General features: G+C 46.8%; 1 protein-coding gene across 1 annotated transcript in view; it reads left to right on the forward strand.

Annotated features, from left to right (window-relative positions):
• ROBO4 (roundabout guidance receptor 4) overlaps window positions 1-15,159 on the forward strand; it is a 59,328-nt gene that overhangs the window by 17,381 nt on the left and 26,788 nt on the right. Inside the window, exons 9-15 of the mRNA XM_053268997.1 lie at window positions 1,574-1,695; window positions 1,853-2,024; window positions 3,166-3,357; window positions 4,099-4,141; window positions 4,999-5,138; window positions 7,266-7,601; window positions 11,072-11,185. Of these exons, the coding sequence (XP_053124972.1) occupies window positions 1,574-1,695; window positions 1,853-2,024; window positions 3,166-3,357; window positions 4,099-4,141; window positions 4,999-5,138; window positions 7,266-7,601; window positions 11,072-11,185 (1,119 nt within the window). The remainder of the gene's footprint in view (window positions 1-1,573; window positions 1,696-1,852; window positions 2,025-3,165; window positions 3,358-4,098; window positions 4,142-4,998; window positions 5,139-7,265; window positions 7,602-11,071; window positions 11,186-15,159) is intronic.

Below are 15,159 nucleotides of genomic sequence, written 5' to 3' on the forward strand. Positions count from 1 at the left end.
AGCAAAAGAAAAAAGAAGAAAGAAAAAAGAAAGAAAAAAGAAAAAAAGAGAAAAGAAATGAAAGGAAAAGAAAACCCCCCGACAAACAATGCATATATATGTAATCATCTTCTAGAGCACATACAATTCATTAAATTTTGACCAAATAGCTTGAAACTCTTCTTCCTTGCCTAAATGGTAGAAAAAAAGCAATTCAAATGTGGATAATGAACACATTTCAGTAGTCCAAAGCTGAAGTTCCGGAGTAAATCTGCTTTTCCAGTGTTGAATTATAATCTTTTTGGCCACTCCCCAAGCACGAAGAATCCATAGTTGTTGATACAGTGTTAAATTCCATATCCTGGGCGCAGCGGAGAAATGACTTGATTAGCAAGCTTGAGGTTGCCGGTTTGAATGCCCGTTGTATATCGGGCAGTAACAATGTAGAAAGAACTCATACTGCATGGGAGATGACAATGGTCAACCCCTCCTGTATTCTACCAAAGACAACCACAGGGCCCTGTGGTTGCCAGGAGTCAACACCGAATCGATGGCACAATTTACCTTTATGATACACTAAATATCCCATGTGTACTCTGTGCTCAGTGAATGACCTTCCTTAGGCATGGGGACACATATGCATGTGTACAGAGGAACATAGGAAGTTGCTAGGAATATGCCTAGCTCAATATTCTAAATGGATTAACTGAAGAAAAAATAATTTAAAAAGAGGTGTTATGTTTCAACCTTAGTTGAAAAGCGGTATATAAATACTCGTAGCAGCAGTACTACGAGAGGAGAGCTGGTCTTGTGGTAGCAAGCATGACTTGTCCCCTTAGCTAAGCAGGGTCCTCCCTGGTTGCATATGAATGGGAGACTTGATGTGTGAGCACTGTAAGATATTCCTCTCAGGGGATGGAGCTGCTCTGGGAAGAGCACTTGCACAAAAGTTCCTTCCCAGGCAGTATCTCCAAGACAGGGCTGAGAGAGATTCTTGCCTACAACCCTGGAGAAGCTGCTGCCAGTCTGTGTAGACAAAACTGAGCTAGATGGACAATACTGAGCTAGATAGGCTGTGGCTGAAAAGAGCCTCTGTCTACATGTTGGGCAGGTAATTGCAGCTCCTCCTAAAAGCCTTTAAATAGATCTAGTTTTTAACCTAAGGAAAGTAAGCTTATAAGACAGCCCAGCTCTCTCTCTCTCTCTCTCTCTCTCTCTCTCTTTCAAGTTTGTAATGCCTGGACCGATTTGAACCAAATTTGGTACAATTGTAGAACACCTCAACAGCATAGTTTGTGATGATGTCATCTACCCCAATCCAAGATGGCGGACACATGAACATTTGAGGCACAAGTGAACTTGTGAACCGCCTAACTGATTTGAACCAAATTTGGTACATCTGTAGGGGCACATAGCGACATCTCAACGGCATAGTTTGTGATGATGTCATCCACTCCAAGTCAAGATGGCGGATGCCTGAATGTTTGAGCTGAAAATGTGCTAACTTGTGAAGATGGTAATGATCAATTAAGATGATCGTGGAAGCAAAGTTAGCAGATTAGTTCTAACCACAACTTCTTGTTTTCCTCCTTAGTGCCCAGTGCTGCTCCCCAGAGCATCAGCATTACTGCATCCCAAGGTGGGAACGGCACCGTGATCATCCACTGGGAGCCTCCTCCACATGACATGCACAACGGCATCATTACAGGCTACCAGGTAACGAGGAGATAAATACGAGCGACAGCTGCAGAATATGATTAGCTCAAAATCCTGAAACCTGCTGGAGAGATGGAAGGAGCATCAAGGTTGCAAGCAGTACAGATGCAGGCTGGTGCTCGTCTTTGTGTTATTGACTGGCTGTCTCCCTTTGCAGGTCTGGTTCCTGGGCAATGAAACCCACCATGGATTTAACAGGACAGTAGATGGGGGAACCCACAGTCTGGAAACAACAGGCTTGCCTGATGGGCTGAGATACTGCGTCCAGATAGCTGCTGCCAATGGAGCAGGGGTCGGAGTGGCCAGTAATCCTGTGTGCAGTGCTGTAGGTCAGTGGAGCTGGTCTTGTGGTAGCAAGCATGACTTGTCCCCTTAGCTAAGCAGGATCGGACCTGGTTGCTTATGAAAAGGAGACTAGAAGTGCGAGCACTGTAAGATATTTCCCTGTAAGGGGATGGAACTGCTCTGGGAAGAGCATCTAGGTTCCAAGTTCCCTCTCTGGCTTCTCCAAGATAGAGCTGAGAGAGATTCCTGCCTACAACCTTGGAGAGGCTGCTGCCAGTCTGTGAAGACAAAACTAAGCTACATAGAGCAATGGTCTGACTCATTATATGGCAGCTTCCTATGTTCCTATGTTCCTATCTCTGGAATATAGCTACACCAGGGTCTTTCTTGCCTCCATGGGAGCTCCATGGAAAAAACCCATTGCTTAAAACCGACATACATCACAATACAAAATGAAAAGTGCATTTACAAAATTTAAAACACAGGGGTTCACAATGTAAAATGAAGGTTGGAAATTTACCTAGTTTCAAGCAAGAGAATCACAGTGTAAAATGAGAGGAGAAGCTAAGAGATGTAATATAAAAGGAAGCTAAAGAAAATTAACAAAATGCTCTGATTGAAAAGTCTAATTCTGGAATATCCAAATCTCTTCCTGCCATTAACATATCTACTAGATTCTTTCTCTATCATTTATATCTCAGCATCATTTCCTTTATACTAATTGGGGGGAAATGTAATTGTTCTATGGTCAAACCATAGGGTTCAAACCACAAGGTCAAACAAAAATTAATACAATTTTCTATACTGACTGGCAGTGATTCTCCAAGGTCTCAGGCAGGCATCCTTGCCAGCCTTACCTGGAGATGCCAAGGCTTGAACCTGGGACCTTCTGCATGCAAAAGGGATGCACTACCACTGAGCTATGGCCTCTCTTCAAATTCATAGTTGCACAATCCATGAACACACGACACTGCCTCTTGGGTCAGTCGCATGGTCCATCTAGCTCACTATTGTCTACACTGACTGGAAGCAGCCTTTCCAGGGTTTTCAGTGCTGGTCCTTCCCAGCAATACTGTTGGGAAATGTTAGCTGTTGCTAATGAAGCCACTGGCTGCACTCAGACCCCAAACCTTTTCCTGAGAGTCTCCTTGTAAGGTGGCCTTTCCATCATCTCGCCCCTTGCAGACTCTACCGTGGGGAAGATGGCGACGGTGCCCGACCTAATGTCCAACTACGTCTTGGAAGTGGTGCGCCAGCCCGTCTTCATTGCCAGCGTGGGCTCAGCACTCTGGATCATGCTGATGGTGCTGGCGGTCTACGTTTGCCAGAAGCAGGCCCGGCAGTACAGCCGGGGGCGGCAGTATGCACTCGGTGAAGGTGAGGGGACCCCTTCTTCGATGGGGTCTGACCATAGGCTCATAGGGAAGGTGGCACATCAAGTCCTTTGCAAGGACATCCTTTCTGGGGAGGGTGCCAGACAGTCTGGGTAGCTTACAAATACAAATATGACAGATATTTGTATACTGGTACACACAACCATTTGAATCTAGGCCTAATGTCGGTTACCAACATTAGCGTGGTTGTGTGAACCCACATCAAGGTGGCTTATGGCCCATGATGAATCTAATATTCCTGCCTTGGCTTGGCTTCACACTAATGTCAGTGTGAACCCGTGTTATGCCAATATCAGTAACCCACAGTACTGGGTCACTGTCCGTAACCCACATTTCAATGTCAGTTACCCACATTACTTGGGTTATGCTAACATCAGTAACCCACATTAAACCTAGATCCCAATGACTGTGTGAACCAGACCATATTTTTCAATCATAATTTGGAACCCTGCAAGGAGAAAAGCCATTTGGTGGGAAAGCAACCCTGCCCCCCAATGCCCCCTCCCAATGCTGTTTCTTTTATTCTGATCACCCCTTCAGAAGCAGCCTTTTCTGTTTAAAAATATCAGTCTAGGGAACATAAATGGCATCTTTTTATAAGGTCCAGTTTGGTGGTAGGGAGTGCCTCTGTCAGGTATGATGACACACACTTCTTTTGAAGCCTGAAGATGAACATGTATGTCTGGCAGATAGCACCAACCTTATCTCATTTTGTGCTCCCCAGGTTTGTACAGGAATGCAAGTGATGACACCATCATCAAACACCGGTAAGCTCTCCAGGGCTCTAGGGGCACGTGTTTGTTGCTTCTGGCTATCGGTGGAAAGCAGGCAGATCTATTGGCAAAGTGGTTAAACCTTGTGGCATGTTTGGTGGTAATCCAGGGGTACAGCATGAGGCAATCGGCCACTCTTCATCACCAAAGGGGAAAGTTGGGGGTTTCCCTCTTTTAGGCCCCATTTGTGTAATGTGTGACCAACACAAAATCATTTGAGCCCCTCCCCATCATGCATGCCCCCTTCTCCCCTGGGGTGCTAGGATGTGTACACACACACACACACACACACACACACACTTCCTTCCTTCCTTCCTTCCTTCCTTCCTTCCTTCCTTCCTTCCTTCCTTTTTCCCCTGCGCTTCCTCCAAGGAGCCCAGATGTCATGGTTATGTTTATCCTCACAACAACCCTGTGAGGTAGGTTAGGCTGAGAGATACATGACTGGCCCAGAGTCACCCAGTGAGCTTCTAAGCTTCCTGCCATCCAGGAACCTGCGGGACTATCCCTCGCCGTGTGCAACTCATTCCCCATCTGCATTTTTGCAGCATGCTCTGTCAGGTGCTAGATCTTGCATTTCAGGAAGCACCACCATTTGCCAGAAAAGGAGTAATAAGTTGTTCTTCAAAAGCAAGAGCTGGCCAGCAGGTGGCGCTATTAAAATTGTGCAAGGGCCCTGCTGTGCATATGGACACAGCATCACCAGGTCATGAGATTGAAAGTAGGTCGGAAGCCTGTGGGAGTGTGTGGAGGGTGAGTAAGCTCTTGCTTTGCATTTGCACTAAAGCTTCTCACACCCTGCATCTTTTTGCTGTCTGGTAGCGTTGTAGCTATTCTCCCCTTGGTTGCAGGGTAGACTCCAGTGATTCTCCGTGGCTTTCAAACACATGGAAATCTACCTCCGGTTCCAAGAATTACAGCACAACCAGCAGTTTGAGCAGCCAACTGCTGTGGTACGAGCCCAAAGATAACCAAGACTTCCACAAATCGCGTAAGTACTACATGCCAACAGCAGAGCACCTGGTTCAAGAAGAGCTTCTCCCCTCCCACTTAACCCCAGATGATTGTCCAGCTAGCTCAGAGCTAGCTTCAAGCAATTAGCCGGCGGTCCATTCTGTTATTTTCGATCCCCTGGTTCTGCTCCAAAATACTTGCAGCAATGCATCTGCCTGGAATTCATGTCAGCTTAGTAAGCATGGTTTTGCGACATTGTGTAGGAAGCTGGGCAGGGGGAGGGGCACTGCTGTGCCTCTGGTGAAGTGGACTGTCGCCCGTAAAAGCTTCTGCTGCAATAAATGGGCTAGTCTTTAAGGTGCCACCAGGCCAGAGAGCTCATGCTGCAATGAATAATCAGCTTGTGGAATTCTCTGCCATGAGATGTGGTGACAGCCAACAACCTGGATGGCTTTAAGAGGGGTTTGGATAATCATGGAGGAGAGGTCTATCAAGGGCTACTAGTCAGAGGTCTATAGGCCACTTCCAGCCTCAAAGTCAGGATGCCTCTGAGTACCAGTTGCAGGGGAGTAACAGCAGGAGAGAGGGCATGCCCTCAGCTCCTGCCTGTGGCTCCCAGCAGCATCTGGTGGGCCACTGTGGGAAACAGGATGCTGGACTAGATACGCCTTGGGCCTGATCCAGCAGGGCTGTTCTTATGTTCTTATGGACTGACATGGTGGCCCCTCTGGAAGTGGTTGTTTTCTAGTGCACTTTAGAGTTGAATTTCCATGTGGTGTGCCCTGTGATCTGTGCCTTAAAATTTTTTTTTAAAAAGCCCTTACCTGTGTGGACAATCTGCCAGCATCACCACATCGTAAATGTTCTGACTCTTGTTGACAGCTGCATATAGCACATGTAGCATGTAGCTGGGGGATACTTCCTAGGCATGCAAAGACCCAGCTCCAAGATAAAGTACATGAATTGCATGCAGAAAGCTCCAGGCACGTGGCATCTCCAGCGACAAAGCATCACAGTGAACAATGCTGTGAAGGACCTTTGGGATGCACTGTGGGATGAATTAGCCAGTATTGGACCAGGTGGAGCCTGTTGTGCAGGCTGACTCCAGGCGAAACTCAGTTGTCTTGCACACGCAACAGGGCCTTCTTGGTGGTTGCCCTCCGAATGTGGAACCCTCTCTTGGGGAGATCTGCTCTCTCCCCTCTCTCCTGGTCCTTCATAGCCAGTTGAAGAGACTGTTCTCTTCCTGCAGCCTATGAAGTTTTGCAGAGGGGCGGGGTGTCTTAGAGGCTGGAGATTATGATGCTAGTTCTGTATTCTTGATTTAAAAGATGCTGGACAGACCTGCAGCTCCTGGGCGGGGGGGAGAGTCTGTGTCCCCCCCAATTTTCTCTACCATCCCCATTTAAAAAAAATAAATACAATATAAATACATTTTACAGTTTATAAATAACTGACTGTTGCTTGCACTCAGGGCTGATGGGGGCCAGATAAACTGCCCCCATCTTTTTGGCTGGGTATGGCCCTGATACTGGATTTGATTTCTGATGCTGCCTGTGTATATCTCATCTAGTGCTATATTTGTGTTAACTATTTTATATTGCCTAGCTGGCTCTATGCTATGCACTGCCCAGAACATCTGATGAAAGGCAGCATGCATATCAAAATATCAACCAACCAACCAACCAGCAGTTGAATAATGAATTCTCTGATTCAGGATAAGGCAGTCTATGCTTATGCATACATGTCTCAGGGAATAGGGCCATAGCTTAGCAGCACAGCACATGCTTGGGCATGCCAAAGGCCCAGGGTCAACACGTGACGTCTCCAGCTAGGGCTGGGTAAGACTGTCATATGAAACTCGGGAGAGCTGCTGCCAGTCAGGGTTTACAATACTGAGCTAAAGCAACCAGTGGCCTGACTCCGTATGCAGCAGCTTCCTATGTTCAAGTGCTGCATACTTATCGGTGGGATGCACAGGGTGACTTCGTGGCAGCTGTGTGTACAAAGCAGCACAATCCAGTAGAGCACCTTTATATACGGCTCCATTCAAAGGCTCTGGGCGGTGTGCAAGAGGCATCATGCTGAAATAGCGATATGTTTACTCTCAAGGCAGGGATGTGGTGTGACCTTTTTGCCTTCCGCTGTCCTCCTTTTACTGCAGTGATGTCCTTCGACAGGCAGAGCCAAGGGCCCCACACCCAGGCTGCTCCACTGGTCCCCGAGACCATCAAAAGCAGCCTGAACGGCCCGCTCTACGTGGACCTTCCAGAAAAAGACCCGAAGACCTTCTCTAGCAGCCCTCGGCCTCACCTTTCCAGCCCCAGCTTACATCCTATGGAACTGGGGCTCCGAGCTGGGACTCTGAGGCTCTTGCCATTCTGCAGCCAAAGCAATGCTAATGTCAGGGGAGCCTCTCAGCAAGGACCGTGGAAGGCCACCCCTCCCCTAACCCCAAATCTTGTCCCCCAGGGATCCTGGCAGAACAACGGTAAAAAAGGTAAGGAGCCCATCCCCGGGTAAAGCTTGGGAGTGGTTGCAGAGCAAAACTAACACTTCATTCATGCATGCATTCATTCATTCAAAATCTTGCGAATTGCGAATATTTGGTTGCCAACTTTTCTTCCGACAGGGCTCTGGGACCTTTACCAGCTGCATAGCAATCCATTCTCCCCAACATGCTGGTGCAGTGATAGGAAACGTGTTGCCTCCTAGGAGCAAAAGGAAATCCAAGACTGCACACCCCTAGTAGATGCCCACCCAACCTTTTCCCCAAAACCTGCAAGGAAGGAGCTACAGCTTCTTTAAGCCACAGCTGTCCATCCTGCAGTTGCTTGTCATCTGAAAATCTGGAAGAAAGAGGCCTGACAAACCTTTTGTAGGAAGCTCCCTTGAGTGTTGTTGTTCCCAGTCTAGTGGGGCTTCCAGCCATGAATCCATGCCCCCGCAAATCTACAGCATCTTTAAAACACATCACACCACTTAGATGCGAACTAAGGTTGCCACGTTCATTGGAGAGAATTCCTGGACACAGCCATCAGGGCGGACCCTGATTAGATTAAGGGACAAGTCATGCTTGCTACCACAAGATCAGCTCTCCAGTCCTTGGCAGTGGTTTTGTCCATTTCCCCCTATAGTGTAATTTGCATAGGAGAAAGTCTCACAAGAGAAAGGGGGCTCTCTCTGTCCATAAGCTTCACAGCTAAACCCAGAGGCCCACTCCCACCTTGTTAACTCTAGAGTTAGGAACATAGGAAACTGCCTTCTACCGAGTCAGACCATTGGTCCATCTAGCTCAGTATTTGTCTTCACAGACTGGCAGCGGCTTCTCCAAGGTTGCAGGCAGGAATCTCTCTCGGCCCTATCTTGGAGATGCTGCCAGGGAGGGAGCTTGGAACCTTCTGCATGCAAGCATGCAGGTGTTCTTCCCAGGGCAGCCTCATGATCTTACAGCACTTGGATGTAGCCTCCCATCCAAATGCAAACCAGAGCAGGCAAGCTCTCTGGCCTTGTGAGAAGCAGAAGAAAAATTGGTGAAATTAGTCAAAGTAATCTTCCTGTTCAGGTTTCTGGACTTTTTGTATCCAGGATGACACTTTCCCTGCACACTGGAGAGAACGTCCGATACCTGGACTGCCCAGGCCTGTATCGGACAGGTGACAATCCAAACACAGGCTAAAATGCTTCCTCCAGTCTCGGATGGGTGTTTTGCCTCGTCCTGTGTCTCTGGGCTATTCAGGTTAGAACAGGCATGGCTGAGCCACCGGATAACAGGGTTCCCCAGTTCCCTCCTCCACCGCCCCCTCCCCCCCCCGGGAGGCAAAGCTTCCCAGAGGTCCTAATTGAATTATCTGCAAAGTTCAGGTACAAATTGAATCCCGGGACTTTTTGCGGAATCTAATCTCCAACCTAATTTGCTTGCTGGAGCTGCTAATTGCCGGGAGGGATGCAAAGAGGGTCTCCCTTCCTGCGCCAGCCTTGCGGAGGACCCGGCAGGGGCTGGGTTGCTGGGAAACAGCCTGGCAGATCCGAAGGGCACCCCTGCCGCTCTCTCGCCGGATGGCCCTTCGCAGCTTTGGCCTGAACGCTGCTCTTTGCATTCCAGTCAGGCTTAGTGCCTCTGGAGTCAATTACAGAAACAGCTCTCTGGGTCCCAGGCAGTTCTAATATACACGGAAGGCTCATCACTAGGACGAGCCCCTTTCACAGGGAACCCACATTTAGCTTGGCAGGGACATTTCAGCCCTGTCTGCATGTATTGTCCAATGCACATCTATCTACACTGCATGGACAGTTATTCACACTAGGGATGTGCACAAAATGAATTTTGCATTTCGTTTTGAGCTCGAAACAAAAGGCCAAAACGTTTCGTCGAAACAGTGGTCGAACCGGTTGTTTCAATGGAACAAAACTTGAACCGTTTCGAGGGTTCCGGCCATAGGGAACAATGGGGAAACTTGAAACATGCCATTATTCCCCATGGGTAGCTCCTAGGGACACCAAAGTGGGTTGGGTGGTAGGGCATGATGGGTGCTACCTACCAGCCAACCCACAAAAGAAATGGGCGAGTGGGTGATTTTTAACAAATGCAAATGTGTTTAAATATGTAGATTTTAAAGTACTTCTAGAGAATTCTACATCGGATTAGCTTTGTACCTTACAAGAATTTGGCTGTTTGAGTGAATTCTCTAGAAGTAGTAGAGATGGCTTTCAACACATCGAAAGAAGATTGAACTTTGAAATTGAAGATTGGACTTCGGAGTATGTGGAGCAATATTTTGTGAAGACCATTCACCACTTGAGAAAGATCTACAGAGAAATGGAGGTCACTGGGACACCATCGTGGATGTATGCACTCATTTGCATCACTTCGCATCCACACTATGAATGGGTTGCACCATTGCTACACATTTAGTGTCGCTGTTATGTTTTCCAATCATTGATGTTTTGTTTGATCTTATTCCGTAAATATCTTTCTATTACAGTACAGCACTGGATTAAGTTGTGGTCTACTTTTCAATATATGTTTATTGCTGATTTTGGTGGGATCATATTGTTTCTTGTTGATCTGATTTTGGTGATCCCAGTACACATTATTGATCTTCTAGTCTGCATATCAGCCATTTTTCTTGGTGTCTTCCAAAACGTTGGGGTGCTAGGGAATTACTATTATCGCTGTTCTGTGTTTGCTAAAAAGCTCAAAGCATTCTATGTTAAAATAACAATTGAAGCATATTTTAAAACTTCAATTACAGTTATAAAAAATAAAGGTGACCAACAGCAGAACACCATAAAGAACCAGATGCTTCAGTCGATCAGTGGGGAGTATGTGTGTGTGTGTTTGTGTGTGTGTGTGTGTGTGTGTGGAGTCTATTTCATTTAATATGAGTCTTTATATGAGTCTTTATTTCCACCCCCACTCTGCATTCCCCACTGATTGACTGAAGTGTACGGTGTATACCCTAGCGGGAATATCCTTTTTTGGGGTGTGTGTGTTTTTTAAAGGATTTTTTTTCCCAATTTTATTGAAACATAAAGCAGAAGAAAAAATACAGTGTCATGATATTTCTTTAAGCAAGTACTAAAAAGAAAACATTCTAAATATATTAACTGTTCTAAGAAAATTCAGCAGCAATTATCAACATTTGATTTCGCCTGATCAACACTTGGTTGCATAAAGCTGGATCCATAAAGCTTCACAAATCAAATCCGGACAATGGGAACAAATGATGTCCTTGTCTGATATTAAAGTTTATAAAGGAATCCCAAGTTGACATAAATGACTCAGTTGAGACTTCATTCATATAAGCGGAAACTTCAGAAATCCTTACAGTGCTCACACAGGTAGTCTCTCATTCAAATGCAAACCTGGGTGGACCCTGCTTAGCAAAGAGGGCCATTCATGCTTGCAACCACAAGACCAATCTCCTCCTTTGCACACTTCTGCTCTAATATCTTTTCCTCTCTCAGGGCTTCAGCAAGCACTCAGCACACCCATGCCGCCCTCGGGTTTTGTGGCAAACTGGAACCACCACGGCAGTCAAGGCATCAGCGTCAGCCCAGGGAAGCCCCAGAGAACTCACGGTAGGAAGTAACTGCTCTCCTTCTTGACTTCTCTTATTCTGGATCACCCAATGAAACAGGGCTGGTCAGCCGTCATCATTCTGCTGCATAATCATGGGAGGTGCTTTGGATGAGCTTCCCCTCACTGCCCAATTTAAAGGAGGAAGTCCTCAGACTTATAGTAAGTTCTCAGACTTATAAGAAATCCTCAGACTTATGACAAATCCGGTTCCCGAAAACTGTGTCTTAAGTCGAAATGTCTTAACTTGGAACCTATTTTCCTAAAGGAAATTATGTTATACATGGTGTTTTGGTGCCTCAACCAAGGTGGAATTTGGGAATCCCTTTTTTTTTGCTGCTGCTGTCAAAACTGCTGGTGGTTCAGACACAGATGCACAGGAGAGAAGTTGGTGGCAGAGAATCAGAAGTTGCTCACTCTTGCCACCCATTCCCTTCCTAGTTATTTCTTACTTCACCGTAGCCGGAAGGGAAGCCACTGGGTAACTCACCTCCATATCCTGCTCCTCCTGGGCAGGGTGGAAGGAAGAGGTGTCAGTGAGGCCACAAAGTTTGAATTTCCTATCACTTTCTTTGGCATTTCTGATTGAGTTGCATTTCTTTTAAAGTAGCCGTAGGGGGCAGCAAAGTTTCATGTTAAGTCAGGAACCCTGCAAGTGCTTTTTCTTAATGATTGTGGATTGTGCTGATGTTTTTTTATACTACTGCCCAGTCTCTTTGGGCCATTGGTCTCCACACCTTTTGGCTGGTAGGCTAGTCGAGCATCCTTTATCATGTGGTGTTCATGGCCTCTCATTCTTGTGAAGCAGGCAGATTTCACAGCCCACAACTGCTGTTTTGGACACATGTGGTTTTGTCCTGTGAAGGAGGTTGAGTCTGATGCTCGGCATCATTTCTGGTTAGTGGACTACTGCAAAGTGCAGTTTGCTTGCGAGCTCTACTAACCTGCACTGCTCAGAAGTCCAGGCTCCATGTAAATCCCTCTCTTTTGTTTGTTTGTTTTTGTTTGTTTGTGTGTTTACATTTATATCCTACTCTTCCTCCAAGGAGCGCAAAGTAGTGTACAGGGCTATATTTATCCTCACAACAACCCTATGAGGTAGATTAGGCTGAGAGTTACGTGACTGACCCAGAGTTACCCAGTGAGTTTCATGGCCGAATGGGAATTTGAATTCAACTCTCCCCGGTCCTAGTCCAACACTCTAACCACTATACCACACTGTCTCTTTTGCTGCCTTGCTGGCAGAGACTTGCCCATCAGTGATTCATGATTCTTTTGTTGCAGGGGTTCCTCACCTGTGGCAATCCAGATGTTGATGAACTACAATTCCCATCACCCCTAGCTTCAATTTATTGTGGCTGGGGATGATGGGAGTTGTAGGTCAGTAAAATCTGGAGCACCAAAGGTTGGGAACCGCTGTTTTATTGCATGGCATGGCCATAGAATCCAGGCCTGGTCTTCAATGAAATGATGAAAACATGCATGTCAGAGAGAGAGAGAGAGAGAGAGAGAGAGAGAGAGAGAGAGAGAGAGAGAGAAGGCTTTCCTTGAACACTTCTTCCTGATATTTTCTTGCTGAGTGAAGTGACTTTTTTTTTGGTATGGAGGAGCATTCCATCAAATGAGCCCCCACCTGAACTCTGAGGTAGAAGAAACTACATCAATTCCCCTGACAATGAGAATTTCAAGATTTACAGCCCCCACCCCAGTTTTCTTGTGAAACTGACACGGTCTCAGTTTCATTGTGATTTCTTTCTGGTGAAACTGAAAAGGTGAGAGAAAATCCTAGTCAATTTCACCAATGCCAGTTTCTTTCAGTTTCTCGTCTCTGCTTTACCATCAGGAAAGGGGAGGGCTGCGTTTAGACACCGCCCAATGACTGCTCGTACCTCTTTAGGGGAGGCCTGTCACATACTGGAGCTTTTAAAAGGCAAACTTCTCAGACTTAGAGATATGTTAAGGGTTGTCTCGGAAAGCCATTGCAGTGTCAGATATTGACAACTGGTTGAGTGATGTGATCATTTTGGTTGCTGGAGGAAATGCCATGTTTTGGGAAATGGGCAGGCTCAGCAAGTCTGACATCATCTGGGAGGTCTTTGTTGAGTTGTTTTGAGACTGACAATGATGCAAATTTATTTATTTATTTATTTAATATATTGCTTAATATATACATCTCTTGGCGGTGTACACAATTCATGTTACAATATTAAAACAAAAACACACAATTAAAACACTTTCACAGAATAAAACAATTAAAAATAGTTCACAAAGTAAAACAATTAAAATAAACAGGTGTCTCTTAAGGGTCTTTTAAAAAGCAGTCAGAGATGGAGAAGCTCTTATTTTGACAGGGAGTGCATTCCAAAGCCCTGGGGCAGCCACAGAGAAGGCCCAGCCCTGAGTCGCCATCAGTTGAGCTGGTGGCAACCATAACCAGATCTCCCCAGATGATCTTAATAGGCGTCAGGGTTCATAGCAAAGGAGGCACTCTCTTAAGTACCCTGGACCTAAGCCATTCAGGGTTTATAGGTAATGACCAGCATTTCACTGGGGAGTGTAACCTCATTGAGAACAGACAGATCTAAACCATCTCTCAGGTCTTGACCCCCACAATCAATATCTCCATCTTATTTGGATTCAACTTCAGTTTGCTATCCCTCATCCAGCCCATTACCACCACCAGGCAGGCATTTAGAGAAGTTATGCCATTTCCTGATGAAGTTAATAGGGAGAAACAGATTTGGGTGTCATCAGGCTATTGATAATACCCTGCACCAAATCTCCTGCTGATCTCTCCCAGTGGTTTCATGTAGATGTTAAAGAGCATTGGAGGCAATATGGATGTAAATTATTGTTACCTGAGTCTTGTGTCTGGAACTGGGTCACATTTTTTTAAAAAAATGTTGTCTTTCCTTTTTCTCTCCGCCAAGGTATTGGGGAAGTTGAGGTGGGTGGGATCTCAGGCGCTGTGTTGCTGTTGGTTGTATGAACGTCACAGAGCTGCAGTGGCCACGGTATGAAGCCTAGGGGAACTCCTTGGAAGCCCCAGTGGCCGGCACAAAGGCTCCATCCTAAGACCCTGACATGGAGGCAGGAGTCAGCTTAGCTTGTAGGGCTGATGGTTTCTTGTTGGCCAGTGAGAGAAAGGGGCTGAGGATGTGGTGAGGAGATTCAGGCAAAGCTCTGTTACCCGAGGAGAAGAAAAACAAAGAACGGTTGGGAGAGGAAAGCGAGAAGTGACAGAGGGGGAAAGGGAACTTGGGGGAAGCGGCAAGGAGAAGAGGGAGAGCTATATAAGAGTAATGGAGCTGCGGAGGAGATGGCTGGATGCAGAGAGCTGGGATAGCTGAAGAAGTGCCCAGAACTTGATGGAACAAGCACAGCGGGAAGAGGAGGCAGTGGGTACTGTGACCCCCTCCCCTCTTCACTCTGAGGCTCCAGGAGGTGCCCAGACCAAGCTGACGCAGGACAATAACTTTACCAAGAGTGTCATGGAATATGGATACAAAGAGCCCTTTCTCATGAGCAGTGAGAAAGGGCAAGAGGGCTCATGGGGAAAGAGCTTACCGCCCCGCAAATGACCGAGGGCTCCCTCTTCAGTGGGCGGATCGCCCGCCCAGACGATTACCGGCTGCTGCTGGTAGCTCAGAGGGTTAGGGTGCCGGGATGCGTCACCCAACCCCTTGAACACCCATAATACCCTGTGTAGTGTGTTATGCGGATCCCCCCCCCCCCGCTGCCCAAAGCTGCCCAGGATCCCCACAGTCTGCCAACCGTGGCTGCAAGCAGCCACGTCCGGCAGACAATCATAGAAATGGGGTTAGGAGAGCGTGGCTGCGGATGTAGGTTTGCCACCGAGGAGCCACCCAGATTTGGGCCCAATCTTGGTGGTACACATGCGCAGGCAAAACTGGGCCGAGCTTCCTTAGCATGGTTTTGCCCACACATTGGATGGGGGCTACTGTGCTTGGTTTGT

Source organism: Hemicordylus capensis, chromosome 8 (genome assembly GCF_027244095.1).
Source record: "Hemicordylus capensis ecotype Gifberg chromosome 8, rHemCap1.1.pri, whole genome shotgun sequence".
In the NCBI taxonomy this organism is placed as follows: Eukaryota; Metazoa; Chordata; class Lepidosauria; order Squamata; family Cordylidae; genus Hemicordylus; species Hemicordylus capensis.